This window comes from Rhineura floridana, chromosome 5 (genome assembly GCF_030035675.1).
Source record: "Rhineura floridana isolate rRhiFlo1 chromosome 5, rRhiFlo1.hap2, whole genome shotgun sequence".
Classification (NCBI taxonomy): Eukaryota; Metazoa; Chordata; class Lepidosauria; order Squamata; family Rhineuridae; genus Rhineura; species Rhineura floridana.
Genome location: NC_084484.1, coordinates 186,354,665 through 186,372,433, shown reverse-complemented (window position 1 = coordinate 186,372,433; position 17,769 = coordinate 186,354,665). Strand labels below are relative to the sequence as shown.

Here is a 17,769-nt window from a genome sequence, read left to right as displayed (position 1 = left end):
CAGCTCTTCCCTGGTATAGATGTCAGGGTAGTGGGTCTCTGCGAAGACTCTCTCCAGCTCCTTCAGTTGCGAGCTGGTGAATGTGGTCCGGATCCTACGCTGCTTCCTTTTCTCGTTGATGGTGGAGGGGTCCGAAAAGAACTTGTAGGGAACTGATGGGGGTATGAGAGAGACAGAGAATGAGAGTGGGTGGGTGACCTTGCCTTCGAAGGAAGACGTGGACCTGTGCATAACAGTGATTGGGTGGGGGGGGGGCTGTGCCCACTGCACCTGATGGTGCTGAGGCTGTCCCTGTCAATTTCCAGTCTTGCTGATTTGGAAGAGCCTTCCCCAAACTGGTGCCCCTCAGAGGCTTTGGACTACAACTCCCATCAGCCCGTGCCAGCACAGCCGTATGATGCTGGAGAGCACCAGGTTCAGGAAGGCTGGCTTGGAGGGTCACAGAATCTCCCACCTTCATCCCCTTTGCCTTCTTCAGCTGTCGACTCACCAGGTGACCTTAAGCAAGCCACTGCCTCTCAGCCTCAGTTTCCACCACCCCAAATCCACAGTATGGAAATAATTATACAATTTACAACCCCTGAAATAATATATATAAACACTTTGTACATGGTAAAGCACTATATCACTGCTAAGTATTAGTAATTATAGAAGCAGGGTGGGTGAGAGTTCAGAGTGCCCCCCCTGCCAACTCCAGGACCCAGAGAAGAAAGATGTTTTTAAAGCTAGGAAGCTGAACTGCAAGCTGGTATCTAAGCTGGTGCTTGTATAATCACAGTCCCATAATTGGTGTCATCATAAAGGGCAACAAGAATGCACCTACTTGTACTTAAAGGAGTTTTAAGTATGCAAAGACAGGTTTTCAAAATTATCCAAGCATTATGGCCAGAGCTATAGAAATTACACCCCTCAAAATTATTTATATTAAGGATTTCTGGAGAAGAGATGAACCAGCACCAATGGCACTTCCTAGAGATGCAGGCAATCTTTTAGATTTATACAGAACTCCTTGGCAGAATGAATCCTGAAGCCTTGTGTCTGACTACACCTGCCGATGTCAGACAATTTAAGATAGCCCAAATGCCGTTTATAGCCAATCATCAATAACGAACATAAATATAACCAGGAAATCATGTTGCTTTATCCTCTACTGATTATTAAATATATTTTATAATTAATTGCTTGAAGTTTGTAAGCTGCCCGCCAATATAGACAAGTATGCTATAAATGTACTAAAATTATAAAAATAAATAAATATTGATATCTAAGCAGCTGCTATTTATACCTCATCATTTATGAACATGGTGGTCTTCTGTGGCAGAAGCAACAAAGATGAGGCTCTAGAAAGAGCTCATCTAAAATAAGAAATGCTCTACTCTCCATCCCCACCTCCTCATCTGTAAAAAAATTAACTGTTGTTTGGGGATGGTCAGTGACAGAGCACCTCCTTTGCATGCAGAAGGTGCCAGGTTCAATTCCTGGCCTATCCAAATTGGGCTGGGAAAAAAGCCCTCTGCCTGACACCTTGAAGAGTCACTGCCAGTCAGTGCAGACAATGCTGTGCTAAATGGACCAATGGTCTGACTCAGGAAAAGGCAGCTTCTTGTGTTTGCCATATGGTTCATTTGGGAAAGGGCCATAGCTCGGTGACAGAGCACCACCTTTGCATGCAGCAGGTCCCCTAGTCAATCCCCAAGCATCTCCAGGAAAGGTTGGGGGAAAGGCCCTGCTGTAAGCCTTGAAGAATGCTGCCAGTCAGTGCAGACAATACTGAGCTTGATGGACCAAGGGCCTGGCTCAGTGTTGTTGCAGAGTAGCGAAATTAGGCACGAGCATCTGAGTGAGCTTTGTGTGTTTGAAGATTTGCTAAAGATTACACCTTCCCTGGAATTAGTCAGACTGAGACGTTAAGCTTCAAAATAAGAAATAACTTCTTTATTCTGGAAGTACATACTTGATAGGAAAGAGTCCTATATCTAGCTAACTAGCTGAGTTGGAGACCAAACACTAAGCTTAGCGTTTGCCCTCATGCTGGGAGGAGAGGGAGAGACAAAGAGAAGATGTCTGTTCTCCCTCTGAAGAGAACGAAGAAGAAGAGGAAGGAGGTGATAAGCCAACAGTGGGTCATCAAACCAGTAAGTAGTCCATCTATTGTTCTTGAATCTGCTGTACAAGCATGGCTCTGCTCTGCCTTGTACAAAGCCTTCCTTCAAGAGCATTTTGCACAGTTTCTCATTCCAGGCTCTGGCAGCCTGTTTAAGTCCATAGGTGGATTTCTGAAGTTTACACACTAGGGTTTCCTTTCCTGGAACTTCAAACCCTGGTGGTTGCTGCGTGTAGATTTCCTCTTCTATTTCTCCATGCAAGAATGCTGTTTTTAAATCCATGTGCTCCACCTGAATTCCCTTGTTAGCAGCAACAGAAGAGTTCTGATCCTTGTATGTTTGACTACAGGAGCAAAGGTTTCATAGTAGTCTTGTCCATACTTTTGATTTGATAAGCCAACAGGAGGAAGGAGATGTGGTCAACATCCTCTGCATATCAGTCTAGTAGGAAGGGAGAGTCAGCAGGAGATCAAAGGAGAGGCATTAGCCTAGCCATCAGGAGGTCTCCTCTCTAGCTACCCTTGTTAACTCCATGCAGCCTCAACTCACCAGTTCCAGTTGAACCACATATTCCAACAAGTGTAAGTCAGCCCCTGATGTGCCTAGGTAAGAAGTGGTGCCTGAAGAAAACCTGCACACTTAAAAGGAGAGCCAGAGCTTCGGGGCTCCTTGGAGGAGAAGTCCCAATGAATTGGCCTCGTGCTGGGCAAAGCCCTCCAGCGAGCTCGTAGCCCTGGACCCCGCCCATGCCGGCCGGGAGGGTGCCTGCTTGGTGGTCCCGCAGCCCAGTCCCTGGAGAAGGCGGCGGGACCCGCAGGGAGGACTGCGAAGACGACGGGCAGGAGACACTCAAGCCAGGGCCTGAGGCGGCCGCGCCTGTAGGAAACAGCGACTGCACCGCCGTGATGCGGAGTGACTCCGGTTTGCGTTGATCACACGGTCCAGGCGAGTCTTCCTGGCATCTCGATCTGCGGCGCAGTTGCACGTCGCTGCTTCTACGTGTCGAGGCGGCCTGCATTGGGTCGCGCGCCCCAGGCGACAGGTCACCGAGGTGCTCACCTCCGGGCGGCCTCGGAAGGACGTCTCCTTACCTGCCTAGCTTGCGGCTTCAGAGCAAAGTCTGCACTCGCCCATCTGACGGAGGCCTAGCGGCTGGGCAGGCTCCGGCACTCGCTTCCCCCGGAGATCCCGCTGCGCGCGTTTCCTCGAAGGGACAGAAGCCCCTTTTGATGGGGACCTCACGAACAGACGGCGCCGCGGCACGGCTTTGGCCGAAGAAGAGTCATCCAAACCGTCGCGGTTCGCTGAAAGGGCTTTCTGGTCAATGCGCAGGGTGCTGTGCAGAGGGCTGCGTCGTGGCGCATTCCCAGCCGTTTCCAGTTAACTGGCTTCGCTTGTTCCCGCTCCTTCACATTAGGGGTTCAAGCAAGCTGTGGAGGCGATTCTGGGCAGAATTACTTGGTGCAATTACTCTGCAGCAAAACGTGCGTGGCATCTGGTGCGCGAGAAAATTAAACTAACGTTCTTTTAAACTCCTTTTCGCCCAGACCTCGCTGGCTTCTGGCTCAAGTCCTATTTGAGATCAGGTGAGCCGTTTGCATTTTGGGGCTCAGCAGGGCCAAGGAGTGTCTTGAGGTGTACATGACGCATGACGGAGCCATAAGCAGTCTAGATGAAGTCAGTTGGGTGTTATGCGGATTTATGGCCTATCATGAAATAGGAGGAACCTTGCCATACTGATATTAAAAATTATTTTTAAAATCCGGTGAAAACTCTTGATTATTTATTAACGGGCTGTCGCTGTTCTGCTGCTCCGCGTTCGATGTCACGAAGGGTGAGGTGAAGTCACGGTGGCAAATTGTATTTATTTTATTAAAATTTGCCTGGGTCTGGGAGAACATTTGAGTCGGTGGAGACAGCAAAGGAAGAGAAAACATGTCGGCCCCCTTTCGAGATGCGTCCTGTTGGAATAAGTGGCGCTTCCTTTCTTGATTCTAGTGGGATTAGCATAGTCGAAAGTAAAAATAATCCTGTGAGAAGCAGCGGCCTCTTCGCCTTTCCTGCACTCTGTTTTGCCTTCAGTTAAATCCTCAGACACCTTCAGCGGGAGCCCACCTGAGTCGGAGCCGCGGCCGCGCGGTTACTTTTCAGAGGAGCCAAGAATTTAGGGTGACGCCGCTGCTTCGTGGATCCGGAGCCACATTAAGACTGCTATTCTACACTCACTCGCCTGGGAGCAAGGCCCATTGCACCATGAAGGTATCCAGAGGGACCTCCTTCTACACAGAAGACGCCGAGCTTGACGCGGCGCTGCCCTGGGATCCCGACGGGGGTTTGCGCAGGAAAGCCGTCCGCCTCGATGCTTTCCTTCCACGGTACGGTTCCGAATGCATATTGCAGTTCAAGAAAATGGTCATCCTGGAACAGTTGGTTGCGAGCACACGCGGTGGGCCAGGCTTTTGTCGACGGGTGGGAACTGAAGACGTGAGTTTAGGGGAAGCCCCTCGCCACTCTGCGCGGGCTTGCCGGCCCAGAGATCCGGGATGGACTGGTGCAAGTCTGGCGCACCCGTGCCCACTCTCCTGATGCAAAGATCTCGCCGCGTCCGCGCTCCCTCTCGTTTGACAGTGGTCGTTATTGGACGTCGCGGCCACATCGCTCCACTCCGCTTCAAACTGGAGCAGGGAACCGGACGTTTTCTTTTCTAAATACTGGTCACCTGCTGTGGGATTTGCCAACGGAAACCCACGCTTTGGTCAGTTACAAACTAGTCAGCTACAAAACTGCCTTGACACTGACGGGAAGTTCATTAAATCCGGATCTCTGTAAATGTTATGTAAATTTTTATAGATATTAACAGAGATCGTCAACGGTCTGAGATGTGCATGTGCCAGTGTGTGCGTTTACCTAAGTGGCAGACTTTTGCCCTGCATTGAGATCCCTGAGACTTAAGACTTAGTAAAATAAGAAAAGCTACGTTATTTATAGAAATACATAATAGGTGGAAAGGCAACCCTAGTTCTAACTAACTAACTAACTAAGTTGGAGGGGGGGGAGAGAGATAAGCTTTCCTAAGCATATCAGTCTGGACGGAAGGAAGTCAGTCGGAGCATCACAGGTAAAGGTAGTCAAGCCTAGCCATCTGACCCTACCCTCCTTCTGGAACATGAACAAAAGATCAGGAGTTACTCTTACCCCACTTAATCAAGTCCCTACAACCCTCTTCAAAACCACTTTCATTTTTCAGACTCATTCCATAGCTTTCATATCTTCATAAAAATGCAAAGAATGTAGATTTCAGGGAGATGTTCAGGCAAAATGGAATTCGCTTTCCGAGGAGGGGGAGCGGGCTGTCTCCCTTAAGGGGGGCCGACGGTCTCCCAAATCTCGGAGCGTTGATCTTTCAAGACAAATAACAATAAACAAAACGACGTTCTGACGTTTGTTACTAAATCGGAATTCGTTTGTTGCACTGACAGTGGAGAAAACGGGTTTGGGACGTGCTTGGGACGGCTAACGAAACCGTCCTTCAGAACTTGCACACCAACCGACGGTTGCAACGCGGAGCTGCACATCCGGATTGTATTTCACCCATGCTAGGAATTAACTGGAGATGGGGAGGAACGAATGAAACCGGAGTAAATTTCGAGGTGGCAGCGCCCATTAAATTCAGCTGCGGGGTTTAAGGGATACTTCGCTATCCCCTCCCCACTGGATTCAGTGGGACATTGAGGCCAAACCCAAGGCCCAATTACTTAGAGAGAAACTTACTTCTCTGCGTGCCCAATGTCCGCTTGGATCGTGCCCAGATTCTTCCAAATCGGAATTACATTTTAAAAACCGATCACACAATTGTGCGATGCGGCTGTGGTTTTTCAAAGGCAAAGCAGCATGCCATTGAAGGATACACCCACCATATCCCCCCCTCAACAGCAAAATGGGAAGATGAAGGAGACTTTTGGGTTAAAATTGGCAGGGTTCTGCAAGCCACCCTCACCCCAAATTTCATTTCATTACATTTACAACGGAATTTCCTCTTAGCCAGAATATTAATCGCCCGGTTGTTCAATTCAGGTTGGTCTCAGATAAAAAATGCTCCTGCGGAAGATAACACCTTTGGGGTAAGAGGTGCATGCAAGGGTTAGAGTTACACAGACCTCTTCCTCGGTGGAAATTGTTGCAGAGGAAATTAGAAAGCGAGGGAAATGGAAGTAAGGGAGATATGTGTATGTGTGTGTCCTGACTCGTTTGTGCACAGTTATAAGGGAGGACGCCGATGAGAAACGCATCTTCTTCAACCCTAGACGGGCATCCCAAGGAAGGATGCTCGCTTCAACGCGTGGATGCGGATTAACTCCCCAAACCCAGGATTTCTTTCAAGGAATGGGAGGCGAAAGAGTCTCTGAAGAGTGTTTAGAGAGGAACCGGAAAGAATCTTGTGTAGCACCTTAAAGACAAACAGATCATCTGTGGCAAAGTAAACCTGTTCATCTTCAGGGTGCCATAAGGTTCTTCGTAGCTTTTTGCACCAACAGACGAATCCAGAAGCCCACACTTAGGAGGGGAGGTTTTGTAAACGCAAACTCCTTTTCTGGTCAATTTCCAACACAGTTTTAGTCAGTTACAAATTTGCTTTGTAAATTTTTATAGATAATCGGGGATAACTACAACAAGGCACATCATATTTATTTACTTGTTTATTTATTGCCTCGGGCTGCAGTCCTGATCTATGAAACTGGGTCTTCGACGATTTCAGTATGAACTGGATTGCACCCTTGTTCGGCAGCCAGACAAACCTTTTCCTGCAAGTCTGAAACCACAAGCGCCTGACCCTTCCTCCAGATTAATAAATTCCATAAAAAATATTTCTAGGAGCTATTTCTGCAAAATATCAAATTAGGTTTCTTGATCTAATCCCTCCATTTGCCGTAACTCGATTACCCGCTAATTTGTTTTGGCTGTGAACAGAGGGCTACGGAGCCCTTAACTCGATTAGGCACAAATGTTATATCTTTATAACTGCATTTTACAAAATTGGTTTATACCTGGTGGGTTGCTACTTTTCCCGCTCTCCGAAGGGGAAGGCAATAAAGCGACGAGGGTCGTGCGGCTCGCAAAACAAAAATAAAGGACCCAGAGAGAGCAAGAGCGGCAGAGGAAGCGCCGGCGTCGGAGGGGCACCGGGGCTCTGCCGGGAGACCCCCGCGCTCCGCCCGTTTCCCCTCGGCTGAGGCGGAAGCCCCTCCTCGCGTCGTGCGCCCTTGGCCGCCGAGCCGCCACCACCTCCCCAGCGCAGCCGTCTAAAGCGGGCCCTTTGGCGTCCCCTGCCCAAGCCGAGCCCTCTGGAGGGCTGCTGGGCTCTCGACGGGGCGGCAGCGGCCTTACCTGTGGCGTAGGGCGAGGGCTGGTGGTCCCGGAGGGCGCCGAGCGTGCAGTTGGCGGTGCTGAGCGGCGGGCAAGCCGGGTTGGCGCCGAAGCTGCTCCTGATGGGGTTGTACTGGAAGGTGTTGCTCTGGCTGCAGGAGTTGAAGTCCGCGTACGCCGACGCCTCCATGGCGGCCATGCAGGAGTCGTACGAGTTCAGGTAGGAGTAATCCATCTTGTACATGGAGAGCCAGCCGGGCCGGGCCGGGCCACGCGGGGACACCGGGCCGGGTGGGCCGGCGGGGAGCAGAGGATGGGGCGCTCCGGCCCGAGGAAGTCCCTCCACTTGGCCCTCCGGAGGTTCCTCGCAGGTGCTCCCCGCGCCGCGCCTCCCGCTTTGCTGCCGGACCGACGGGGCGGGCGGATGATATAGTTGGCCAAGCTCCGGGGAGACGAGGCGGCGGATCCTTTGCATGACAATCTCGCCCGGAGTCTATTGGGGGGAGGCGGGGGGAGCGGGGGGGGGAGGGAGAGGGCTGCCCACCGCCCCGCCCTCCCCGTCCATCACTCCGCCAGCCCTTAACCCTTTCGGGTGGTGTCCCGATGCGCTGGGCAGGAGGAGGCTGCAGAGAGTCCCCCCTACTTAGGCTGCAGGGGAGATTTGGCGAGGGGAGAGGGACACCCTCGCTCCGAAGCCCCCTCCAGCAGACGACCCACCAGATCCCCTCCCCATCCTAAGTGGAAAAGATGCGTGTTTGGGGGGCTCTGATTAAACTTTTTTCTTCCTCCCCCCTTGAGGCGTTTGGGGTCGTGTGTGTGTGTGTGCAAATCATTCTGGAAGGGGATGGGGGGAGGGTCGTTGCGGGGAGGGGGTGTCATGGAGGGAGCTGGGAGAATCTGCCCGCCCAAAGGCTTGGCGGAAGGGCTCTCCTGTGGTCCTTCTCTTTCCAGGCTGTTTTTCTTTCCCCCCAAAAAAGCCGGACGACCCCCCCACCTCCTCTACAACACGTGAAAATAAGCAAAGGGGGGCTGCCTTGCAGGGTTGTAGTATGGATGGCTGTGCTCACAGCCTGTGGTGAAAGTGCTGCTGTCCCACTCATTTTTTTAACAAACGATTTCTGTATTTGTTTCCCCCCCCCCGTCCCATTTCTTTCCTCGGTGCTCACTTAGACAGTCTTGCCCAGTTTGTGGAGACCGAGAAACCGTCCCCAAGCGCCTCTACGACTCCCCCCGCGCGATCCACAGTAATTTCAAAAAGGTGGGAAGGGGGGGACGTGAAGGTGCCGCTGGCTGGACGCTTGCAAGGGAAAGGGCCGGCCGGGGGGGGCACATTTGGCCAGCTTGGGGCGGCGGCTGCCCAGATGCTGCCGGTCTGCGTGGGACTCTGCTTCAGGTGCCCCTGGCCGGACATCACTACGACGAGGGTATGTTGGCCCTTATAGACAGGCACAGGCCGGCAGCTTCTCCCTTGCGAGGCGGCTCTTCGGGGCCCCTCTGATGATGAACGGGCACAGGGCGCACGAACCCCGCGGATGAGGAGTGCCCCGTGGCGCGCTGAGGGCCGCACCTCCTCCCCGCAGACACCCTTCAGCCCAGGGGAACGTCAGGGGGCTTACTCCGGAGTAGACCTGTAGAAGACGGCACTCTAAGACGGCTCCAGCTTCTCTCTCCCCTGCCCGGGCGGGGGGGCACCCAGGACAGAAGCCGAGGACCCGAGTCTGGCAACCCCGACTGGCGCTTAACGGGGGGGGGGGCGCACGCACCTTATTCGTCGTTCTTTTGCCGCTGTCGGACGCCCTAAAGTAGCTGGGAAAGCTCCGCCCCCTGCCAGACTCGCCAGCCCCCCCATCGCTCTGCTTTAGTTCTGCGCAGCGCCGGGCGCCCTGTTGGGCGTCGCTCCGGAGTCAAGGGCGGGTCAGCATCTCCCTCTCGCTTCGCCTCCAGCCCGAGCGGGCCTTCAGCGATGGGATTGGCTCCTTTCCAGGTCAGGGGAGAGGAAATCCCCACTGGGGGGAACACCAGCTTGGCATGCAGAAGGTGATCAGGTCACGAGAAGGGGGTCTCTCTGCAGGAGCTGCCTTGAAGGGCGTCAGAACATCTCGCTCGGTATTGCCTACACTGACGGGCAGCGGCTCTCCGGGATGATAGGGAGGGGTCTCTCCCAGCCTACCTGGAGATGCCCTAGGAGTCTGAACCCTAAGCCTCCTGCATGTCCCGCGCAGGCGCTGCCACTGAGCTAAGGCCGTTCCCCTTCGAAGACCTGCAAAGCGGACCGTCCTGGGCTTGAAGGACGGAGAGCCTTCCGTAGGATAAGGCCACTGCCCAGGTTCTCAGGGGTAGACCTGAACACCGGATTTGCACGGAGAAGGTCCCTCCCAGGCAAGGTTCAACCCCCAGCCAATGGAAAAGAGTCTTCTCTCCCCCCCCCCAACCCTGGAAACCCTGCCAGTCAGAGCAGGTTCGGGTAATGTTCAAGGCACCTTCCTGCGCTCCCATATCGCAACCATCCCCGCCTCAGCGGAGGATACCCTTTGGCTGCTGTGGGAACCCAGGAAGAGCCGGGCTCAACATCCTGCCCCCCCCACACACACAGGCGGGCCTCTCTGGTCTCCATCAAACTTCCTTTGGATTAAGCCTTCCCTTCCTTCTGGCCCGCCTCTATTTTTCTCCGAGGACCTCCAGCCATTTCTACTGCTCCCCCAATTTAAAAACCCCACGCCAGCTCACCCCACACTCCAAGGAAGGCCTGTTGAATTATGCCACAGGCAACATTGCCCCTGGGAAGGAGAGCGGTAGAGCCAATAATAAATATATTGATCCTCAGGCTGCCATAAGACTCTCAGCTGTCGCCTTTGTTTTGGAGGTGCGGGTGGGCGGGTGGGACTCCTGGGAAACCCCACTCCAGCTTCCTCTTTGACAGTGACAGGGCACTGGGGTGCTTCACCTTGGTGCTGAGATGCTGTATTACTATTATTATTGTTGTTGTTGTTGTTGTTGTTATTGTTGTGTTGTTGTCGTTATGTGCCTCCAAGCTGACTACGACTTATGGCGACCCTATGAATCAGCAACCTCCAAGAGCATCTGTCATGAACCACCCTGTTCAGATCTTGTAAGTTCAGGTCTGTGGCTTCCTTTATGGAATCCATCCATAATCTCTTGCTTGGCCTTCCTCTTTTTCTACTCCCTTCTGTTTTTCCCAGCATTATTGTCTTTTCTAGTGAATCATGTCTTCTCATGATGTGTCCAAACTATGATAACCTCAGTTTCATCATTTCAGCTTCTAGTGATAGTTCTGGTTTAATTTGTTCTAACACCCAATTATTTGTCTTTTTTGCTGTCCATGGTATCCACCAAGCTCTCCTCCAACACCACATTTCAAATGAGCTGATTTTTCTCTTGTCCCCTTTTTTCACTGACCAACTTTCACATCCATACATAGAGATCAGGAATACCATGGTCTGAATGATCCTGACTTTGGTGTTCAGTGATACATCTTTGCATTTGAGGACCTTTTCTAGTTCTCTCCTAGCTGCCCTCCCCAGTCCTAGCCTTCTCCTAATTTCTTGACTATTGTCTGCATTTTGGTTAATGATTGTGCCAAGATATTGATAATCCTTGACAAGTTCAATGTCCTCATTGTCAACTGTAAAGTTACATAAATCTTCTGTTGTCATTACTTTAGTCTTCTTGACGTTCAGCTATAGTCCTGCTTTTGTGCTTTCCTCTTTAACTTTCATCAGCATTCGTTTCAAATCATTACTGGTTTCTGCTAGTAGTATGGTATCGTCTGCATATCTTAAATTATTGATATTTCTCCGTCCAATTTTCACACCTCCTTCATCTTGGTCCAATCCCGCTTTCCGTATGATATGTTCTGCGTATAAATTAAATAAATAGGGTGATAAAATACACCCGTCTCACACCCTTTCCGATGGGGAACCAATCGGTTTCTCCATGTTCTGTCCTTACAGTAGTCTCTTGTTCAGAGTATAGGTTGCGCATCAGGACAATCAGATGCTGTGGCACCCCCATTTCTTTTAAAGCATTCCATAGTTTTTCATGATCTACACAGTCAAAGGCTTTGCTGTAATCTATAAAGCACAGGGTGATTTTCTTCTGAACTTCCTTGCTCCGTTCCATTATCCAACGTATGTTAACGATATGATCTCTGGTACCTCTTCCTTTTCTAAATCCAGCTTGGACGTCTGGCATTTCTCGCTCCATATATGGTAAGAGCCTTTGTTGTAGAATCTTGAGCATTACTTTACTTGCATGGTATATTAAGGCAATAGTTCAATAATTACTGCATTCCCTGGGATCCCCTTTCTTTGGAATTGGGATGTACATGGAACGCTTCCAGTCTGTGGGCTATTGTTTAGTTCTCCATATTTCTTGACAGATTTTTGTCAAAATTTGAACAGATTCATTCTCAGTAGCTTGTAGCAACTCTATTGGTTTGCCATCTGTTCCTGGTGATTTGTTACTTCCAAGTATTTTAAGAGCAGCTTTCACCTCACATTCTAAAATTTCTGGTTCTTCATCATATGGTCCCTCCATGAATGAATCTGTCATCCTGGCATCTCTTTTATAGAGTTCTTCAGTGTATTGCTTCCATCTTCCTTTTATTTCATCTCAGTCATTCATTGTGTTCCCCTGTTGATTATTCAACATCCCTACTCATGGTTTAAATTTCCCTTTCATTTCTCTAATCTTTTGGAACAGGGCTCTTGTTCTACCCTTTTTGTTGTCCTCTTCTATTTCTATACAGTAACTATTGTAATAGTTCTCTTTGTCCCTACGTACTAGTCGCTGTATTGTTGTATTTAGGGTTCTGACTGTGTTTCTATCTCCATCTGCTTTTGCTTTCCTTCTCTCTTTAACCATTTGAAGAGTTTCTTCAGTCATCCATTGAGGTCTTTCTCTCTTTTTAACTAGAGATATTGTCTTTTTGCATTTTTCTCTGATAACGTCTCTGATTTCATTCCATAGTTCTTCTGGTTCTCTGTCAACTAAGTTTAAAGCCTCAAACCTGTTCCTTATTTGATCTTTATATGCTTCTGGGATGTTATTTAAATTGTATTTTGGCGTTATGATTGCTTTGTTGGTCTTCTTTAGCTTTACTCTGATTTTCGATACGACCAGTTCATGATCTGTACCACAGTCTGCTCCTGGTCTTGTTTTTGCAGAAAGTATGGAACTTCTGCACCTTCTGCTACCAATTATATAATCAATTTGATTCCTATATTGATCATTTGGTGATGTCCATGTGTACAGTCATCTTTTCGGTTGTTAAAAAAATGTGTTTGCAAGAAACAAATGATTGGCTTCACAGAATTCAATAAGTCTTTCTCCTGCTTCGTTTCTGTCTCATAGGCCCCATTTCCCCACAATTCCTAATTCTCCTCTGTTCCCTACTTTTGCATTCCAATCCCCCATGATTATCAGCACATCTTGTTTTGGTGTGTGATCAATTTCTTCCTGTACTTCTGCGTAAAATCTCTCCAATTCCTTTTCTTCTGCATTTGCCGTCGGAGCATAGACTTGGATGATGGTTATGTTGATAGGTTTCCCATTTAATCTCATTGACATCACTCGCTCAGACCTTGCGTTGTAGCTCCTAATTGCTTTTGCTACATCACTTCTCACTGTGAAAGCAACCGCATTTCTTCTTAATTTCTCATTTCCTGCATAAAAAAAATTGTAGTTACCTGATTGGAAATGTCCCTTTCCCGTCCATTTTCGTTCGCTCACACCAAGTATTGTAATGTTGATGCATTCCATTTTTTGCTTGACAATTTCTAACTTTCCCTGGTTCATGCTTCTCACATTCCATGTTCCTATTGTGTGTGTCATACAACTCCGGACTCTCCTTTCGCATCTGTGCACATCAGCCTTTGGGCTTCCTTTCGGCTTTGACCCAGCTGCGTCATTAGTCACAGCTCTACTCGTACTTGTCCTTTGTTCTTCCCCAGTAGCTCGGTGAGTGCCTTCTGACCTGGGGGTCTCATCTTCCAGCACTATTTTGGATCATAGGGTTTTCATGGTAAGAGATACTCAGAGGTGGTTTACCATTGCCTTCCTCTGAGTTTGGATGCATCTTAGCCTGGTGTCTCAGCTTTGACCATTCTGCTTTAAGTGTCCCTGCTAGGAGTCTGGCCTCTTGGTCTAGATTCCTGACGGCATTGCTCTCAGCTTCTTCAACACACTCAAACACCCTCACCACGTTAAGGTGTGCATTCGAAGAGGAGGATGATGATGATGATGATTAATAACAACAAGAACAACAACTAGTCTCTTTCCTTGCAAAGCAGCCCAAAGCAACTTACAACAATAAGACTGAAAACAATTATAACAAACCCATTAAAAGAACAAACACCACACTCAATCTAAAACCTGCCATATTAAAAGAAGCCATTGAGATCTAAAGCCCTTCAAGTTAAGGGCCAAAAGTTAAGGAAGGTTTTTGCCTGGCGCCTAAAAATAGACAATGATTTCCCTGGGGAAAGCATTCCACAAGTGGGGAGCCACCACTGAAAGGTCCCTTCTCATGCTGTCACCTTCCACACCTCCTAACTGATGCCAAAAATGAAAGAAACCCAACCTAGATAAGCCTGGAAATATGGAAATAAAATGTCTTTGTACTAGACAAATCCCAATAATAACATGTAAGTTTCTAGTCTTTTTCAGTGGGAGTGATGAATTTTTATCAGCTGAGTGCTGTTATGCTCTTTTGGCATTTCTGGGCTATGTGAACTGGGAAAAACAGCAGGGAGTAGAAAAAGAGGAAGGCCAAACAAGAGATGGATTGATTCCATAAAGGAAGCCACAGACCTGAACTTACAAGATCTGAACAGGGTCGTTTAGATGCTATTGGAGGTCACTGATTTATAGGGTCATCCTAAGTCGCAATCGACTTGAAGGCACATAACAGCAAGAAAAACACCTTTTCCATACAGACGTGACCTTATGCGGGCAGATAAGACTGGGAAGTGAATATAAAGAATCCTTAATGATGCAGGTCTCTTCAGTGAAATAAATTTCTTGTTGTCTCAGCCAGTGTCATAACATCTGTAAAGGTCGAAACATGTATGGGACTTGTTTAGCCAAAAGATATTTTATTTCATTATATAATATATGATTGCCTTACACAAGTTTTTATGAATGTTAGTTTTTTACACATATACTAAACTTACATGTTATCAATGGGATTTGTCTATTACAAATATATTTTATTTACATATTTTTATTTCTGTATAAAGTTTCATGAATGCTAGCTATTTTTATATATATAATAAATTTTAATGTGTTAGAAAAGTCTACTACCAAGATTTGTAAAGACCAGGCATTTTTTCAGTCATTACATAATTAGATATCACGTGTGTGTGCAGACTACTTATCTAGCCCAACTGACTTCTTCCAGACCTTCCACACCTCCCTCAGAGGGGGCACATGGAAAAGGACCTCGCCTCTGATGAAGAATGCAAAGTTCCGGGTTGGTTTGTGTGGGGACAGCACCCCACACATGTCCCACTCACTCCTTCCCCCCTAAGGGACCACAGCTGGTCTCACAAGTACTCTTTGGCAGAAGCCAGCACCCCATCAGGGCTCCAGGTGTTCAGGTGTGGATGCAAGCTCTCTCTCTCTCTCTCTCTCTCTCTCTCTCTCTCTCACCCTGAGGATGGTCAAAGTGCATTCCCAAAGAAGGAAGCTGGTGAAGCATTGTTTTTTGGAGGGTGGGGTGGGGTATGTTAGAAGAAGCAATTGTATATTGGCCCGGAGAGGATCAGGTGCAGCAGGAGGTGGTGGCCAATGCACCTTTTGATCAGGCAACTAAGGTCCCCTAAAATGTGGGCTTCTTAATGATTCGCTTCATAGTAGCCTAGTGAAAGAAGTTTGAGAAAATATATATTGGTTGTCACTGCAGCAGCAGCAGTAGTGAGGGCTGTCTTGGCAAAACAGGCCTGGTGCAGCTGAAGACCTTTCACTTAGAAAAAGAGGGTGATCAGAACAGAGAACCAGGGCAGCTTTTGATAAGGGTGGTGGTGGTGTCACATCTATTTTAACACACCCTCTAACCCCATAGTCACACCTGTTAGGATACTGGGGCTGACTTCTTTTCTTCTGGACCCCACTGCAACCTCTCTTTAGATGCTAATGTATGCATGTGGCAGAAATGTAACTAATGAAATAATTTCATCTACACATCTTGATATAGAAGTGAAAGCAATAAATGCATTAATTCACAGTAGCACCACCAAAGCCTTTCTCCTGAAATGTTCCTCTGCATATCTGGCACGGAAAATAGTTAAATTTATACAGAATCATATAATTCTTGTATAATGCCTGAAGCAGGTTTCTCTGGCAGTGGGGTGGGGGAGAATGTTGCCACTGCAAATACACAACAGAAATCCATCTCCAAAATTAGAAGCGGACAGCCAGGGTGTCTGGCTATTTGGAGAGGGGGAGGCGGGGGGGGGGGAAGAGGGAATAAGCTCTTTCCCCTCTGGTCATTAAGTGGTTAATGTTTCCCTTAATTCCTTTTAAAGGCAAATATCTGCCTTTCAATCTTGGCACTAAGCAGCCCTGGCCCTCCCCACTAATTCAATCATCCCCCTCCCACGCCATCAGACCCCAGGACTCTATTGTAGGAGATCAGCGCCACAGCTTGGGTTCACAGATACAGGCGGAGGGGGGCGGTCCTCTTTCACCCTCTCCTCCCCCCCTGCACCTGCGCCTGGGGGATGGAAGTGACGCAGGGAGCAGTGAAGATTTGGGGGTGCAGAGAGGAAGACCTTCATTGCTGCTGTTGTTGTTGTTGATGATGTTGATGTTATTTTTTTATTAATAATAGTCTCTTTAAAATTGCTGCCTTGGAGGCTTTGTTGGTGACAAGTGAGGTATAGAAAAGAGGGCGGAGGGGGAGGGTTGTGTTCCTCCCCTCTTGTTGGGCTTCCACTTAGTTTGTTTCTTTCTTCCTTGCAAGCCCCCCACCAAGCCAAAGTTTCTCAGCAATGAGCACCAAGTCCAGCATCTCAGATGCAAAGCTCTTTTTGGCCCTCTGCCAGTTCAGGCTGTACTTCTTTAAACAAGCCACTCCTGGACCATGTGGACTCCTCCCATGCTGAAGTAGGGCCATGGCTCCGTGGGGAGAGAGCCTGCTTTCCATGCAGTAAGGGCCCAGGTTCAATCCCCAGCCTCTGGGAGTGATCCCTGCCTAAAACCCTGGAGAGCCATGACCAGCCAGCGTGGACAACTCTGAACTACATGGACCAGTGGTCTGACTTGGTAGTGTTGGAACTGGGGCATGAGCAACTCCTTTTTGGGTTCTTTTGTTTGCGTTCCAGAAGGAAGATAGAGTTGGGGTCCTCCAGCTGGCTAGGCTGTCTACCTTTACCTGTGCTCTTCTCTACCTAACTTCCTTCCTTTGTAAACTGATATGCTCAGGGAAGCTGACCTGCCCCTCCTTCATCTTCCTCACTGACTGTCCGAGAGAGAGGAGACACCTTTGTCTCTGCTCTCTCCTCCTGGGCCATGAGGCCGACTCCCAAGCCTGGGTGTTGCACCTCCAACTTAGTTAGAACTAGGTATGCCTTTCCTATCTACTATGTATTTCTATAAATAAAATAGCTTTCCTTATTTTACTAAGTCTTAAGTCTCAGTGATCCTAATGCAGGGTAAATCTCCAGGGGGTGGAGGGATCCTTGTAGTGGGTGATTCGATCATCAGGAACATAGACAGTGGGGTGTGTGATGGGCGTGTAGACCGCAAGGTGTTTTGCCTGCCTGGTGCGAAGGTTGCGGATATCGGCCGTCGTTTAGATAGTTTGGTAGACAGTGCTGGGGAGGAGTCAGTGGTCGTGGTGCACGTTGGCACCAACGACATGGGGAAATGCAGCCGTGAGGTCCTGGAAGCAAAATTTAGGTTGCTAGGTAGGATGCTGAAAGCCAGGACCTCCAAGGTGGCTTTCTCTGAAATGCTACCGGTTCCACACGCAGGACCAGCCAGACAGGCCCAGCTTTGCAGTCTCAATGCGTGGATGAGACGATGGTGTCGGGTGGAAGGGTTTAGATTTGTTAGGCACTGGGGAACATTTTGGGACAAGCCGGGCCTGTACAAAAGGGACGGGCTCCACTTGAACCAGAATGGAACCAGACTGCTGGCACTTAAAATTAAAAAGGTAGGAGAGCAGCTTTTAAACTGACTGAGGGGGGAAACCCGACAGGAGCTGAGAAAGGTCCGGAATAAACCTCCCCCCTGGGATAAAAACCAAAGAAATGATGAAATTTTAAAAGGGGTAGGC

The 17,769-nt window shown here is 48.9% G+C and overlaps 1 protein-coding gene across 1 annotated transcript in view; it reads right to left on the bottom strand.

The window, feature by feature from the left end:
- Positions 1–7,713, bottom strand: part of PHOX2A (paired like homeobox 2A) — a 10,909-nt gene extending 3,196 nt beyond the window's left edge. Inside the window, exons 1-2 of the mRNA XM_061629655.1 lie at positions 7,491–7,713; positions 1–152 (exon numbers count right to left, since the gene is read on the bottom strand). The exon at positions 1–152 is cut by the window's left edge and continues 36 nt beyond it. Of these exons, the coding sequence (XP_061485639.1) occupies positions 1–152; positions 7,491–7,713 (375 nt within the window). The remainder of the gene's footprint in view (positions 153–7,490) is intronic.
- Between the last annotated feature and the right edge of the window lie 10,056 nt (positions 7,714–17,769).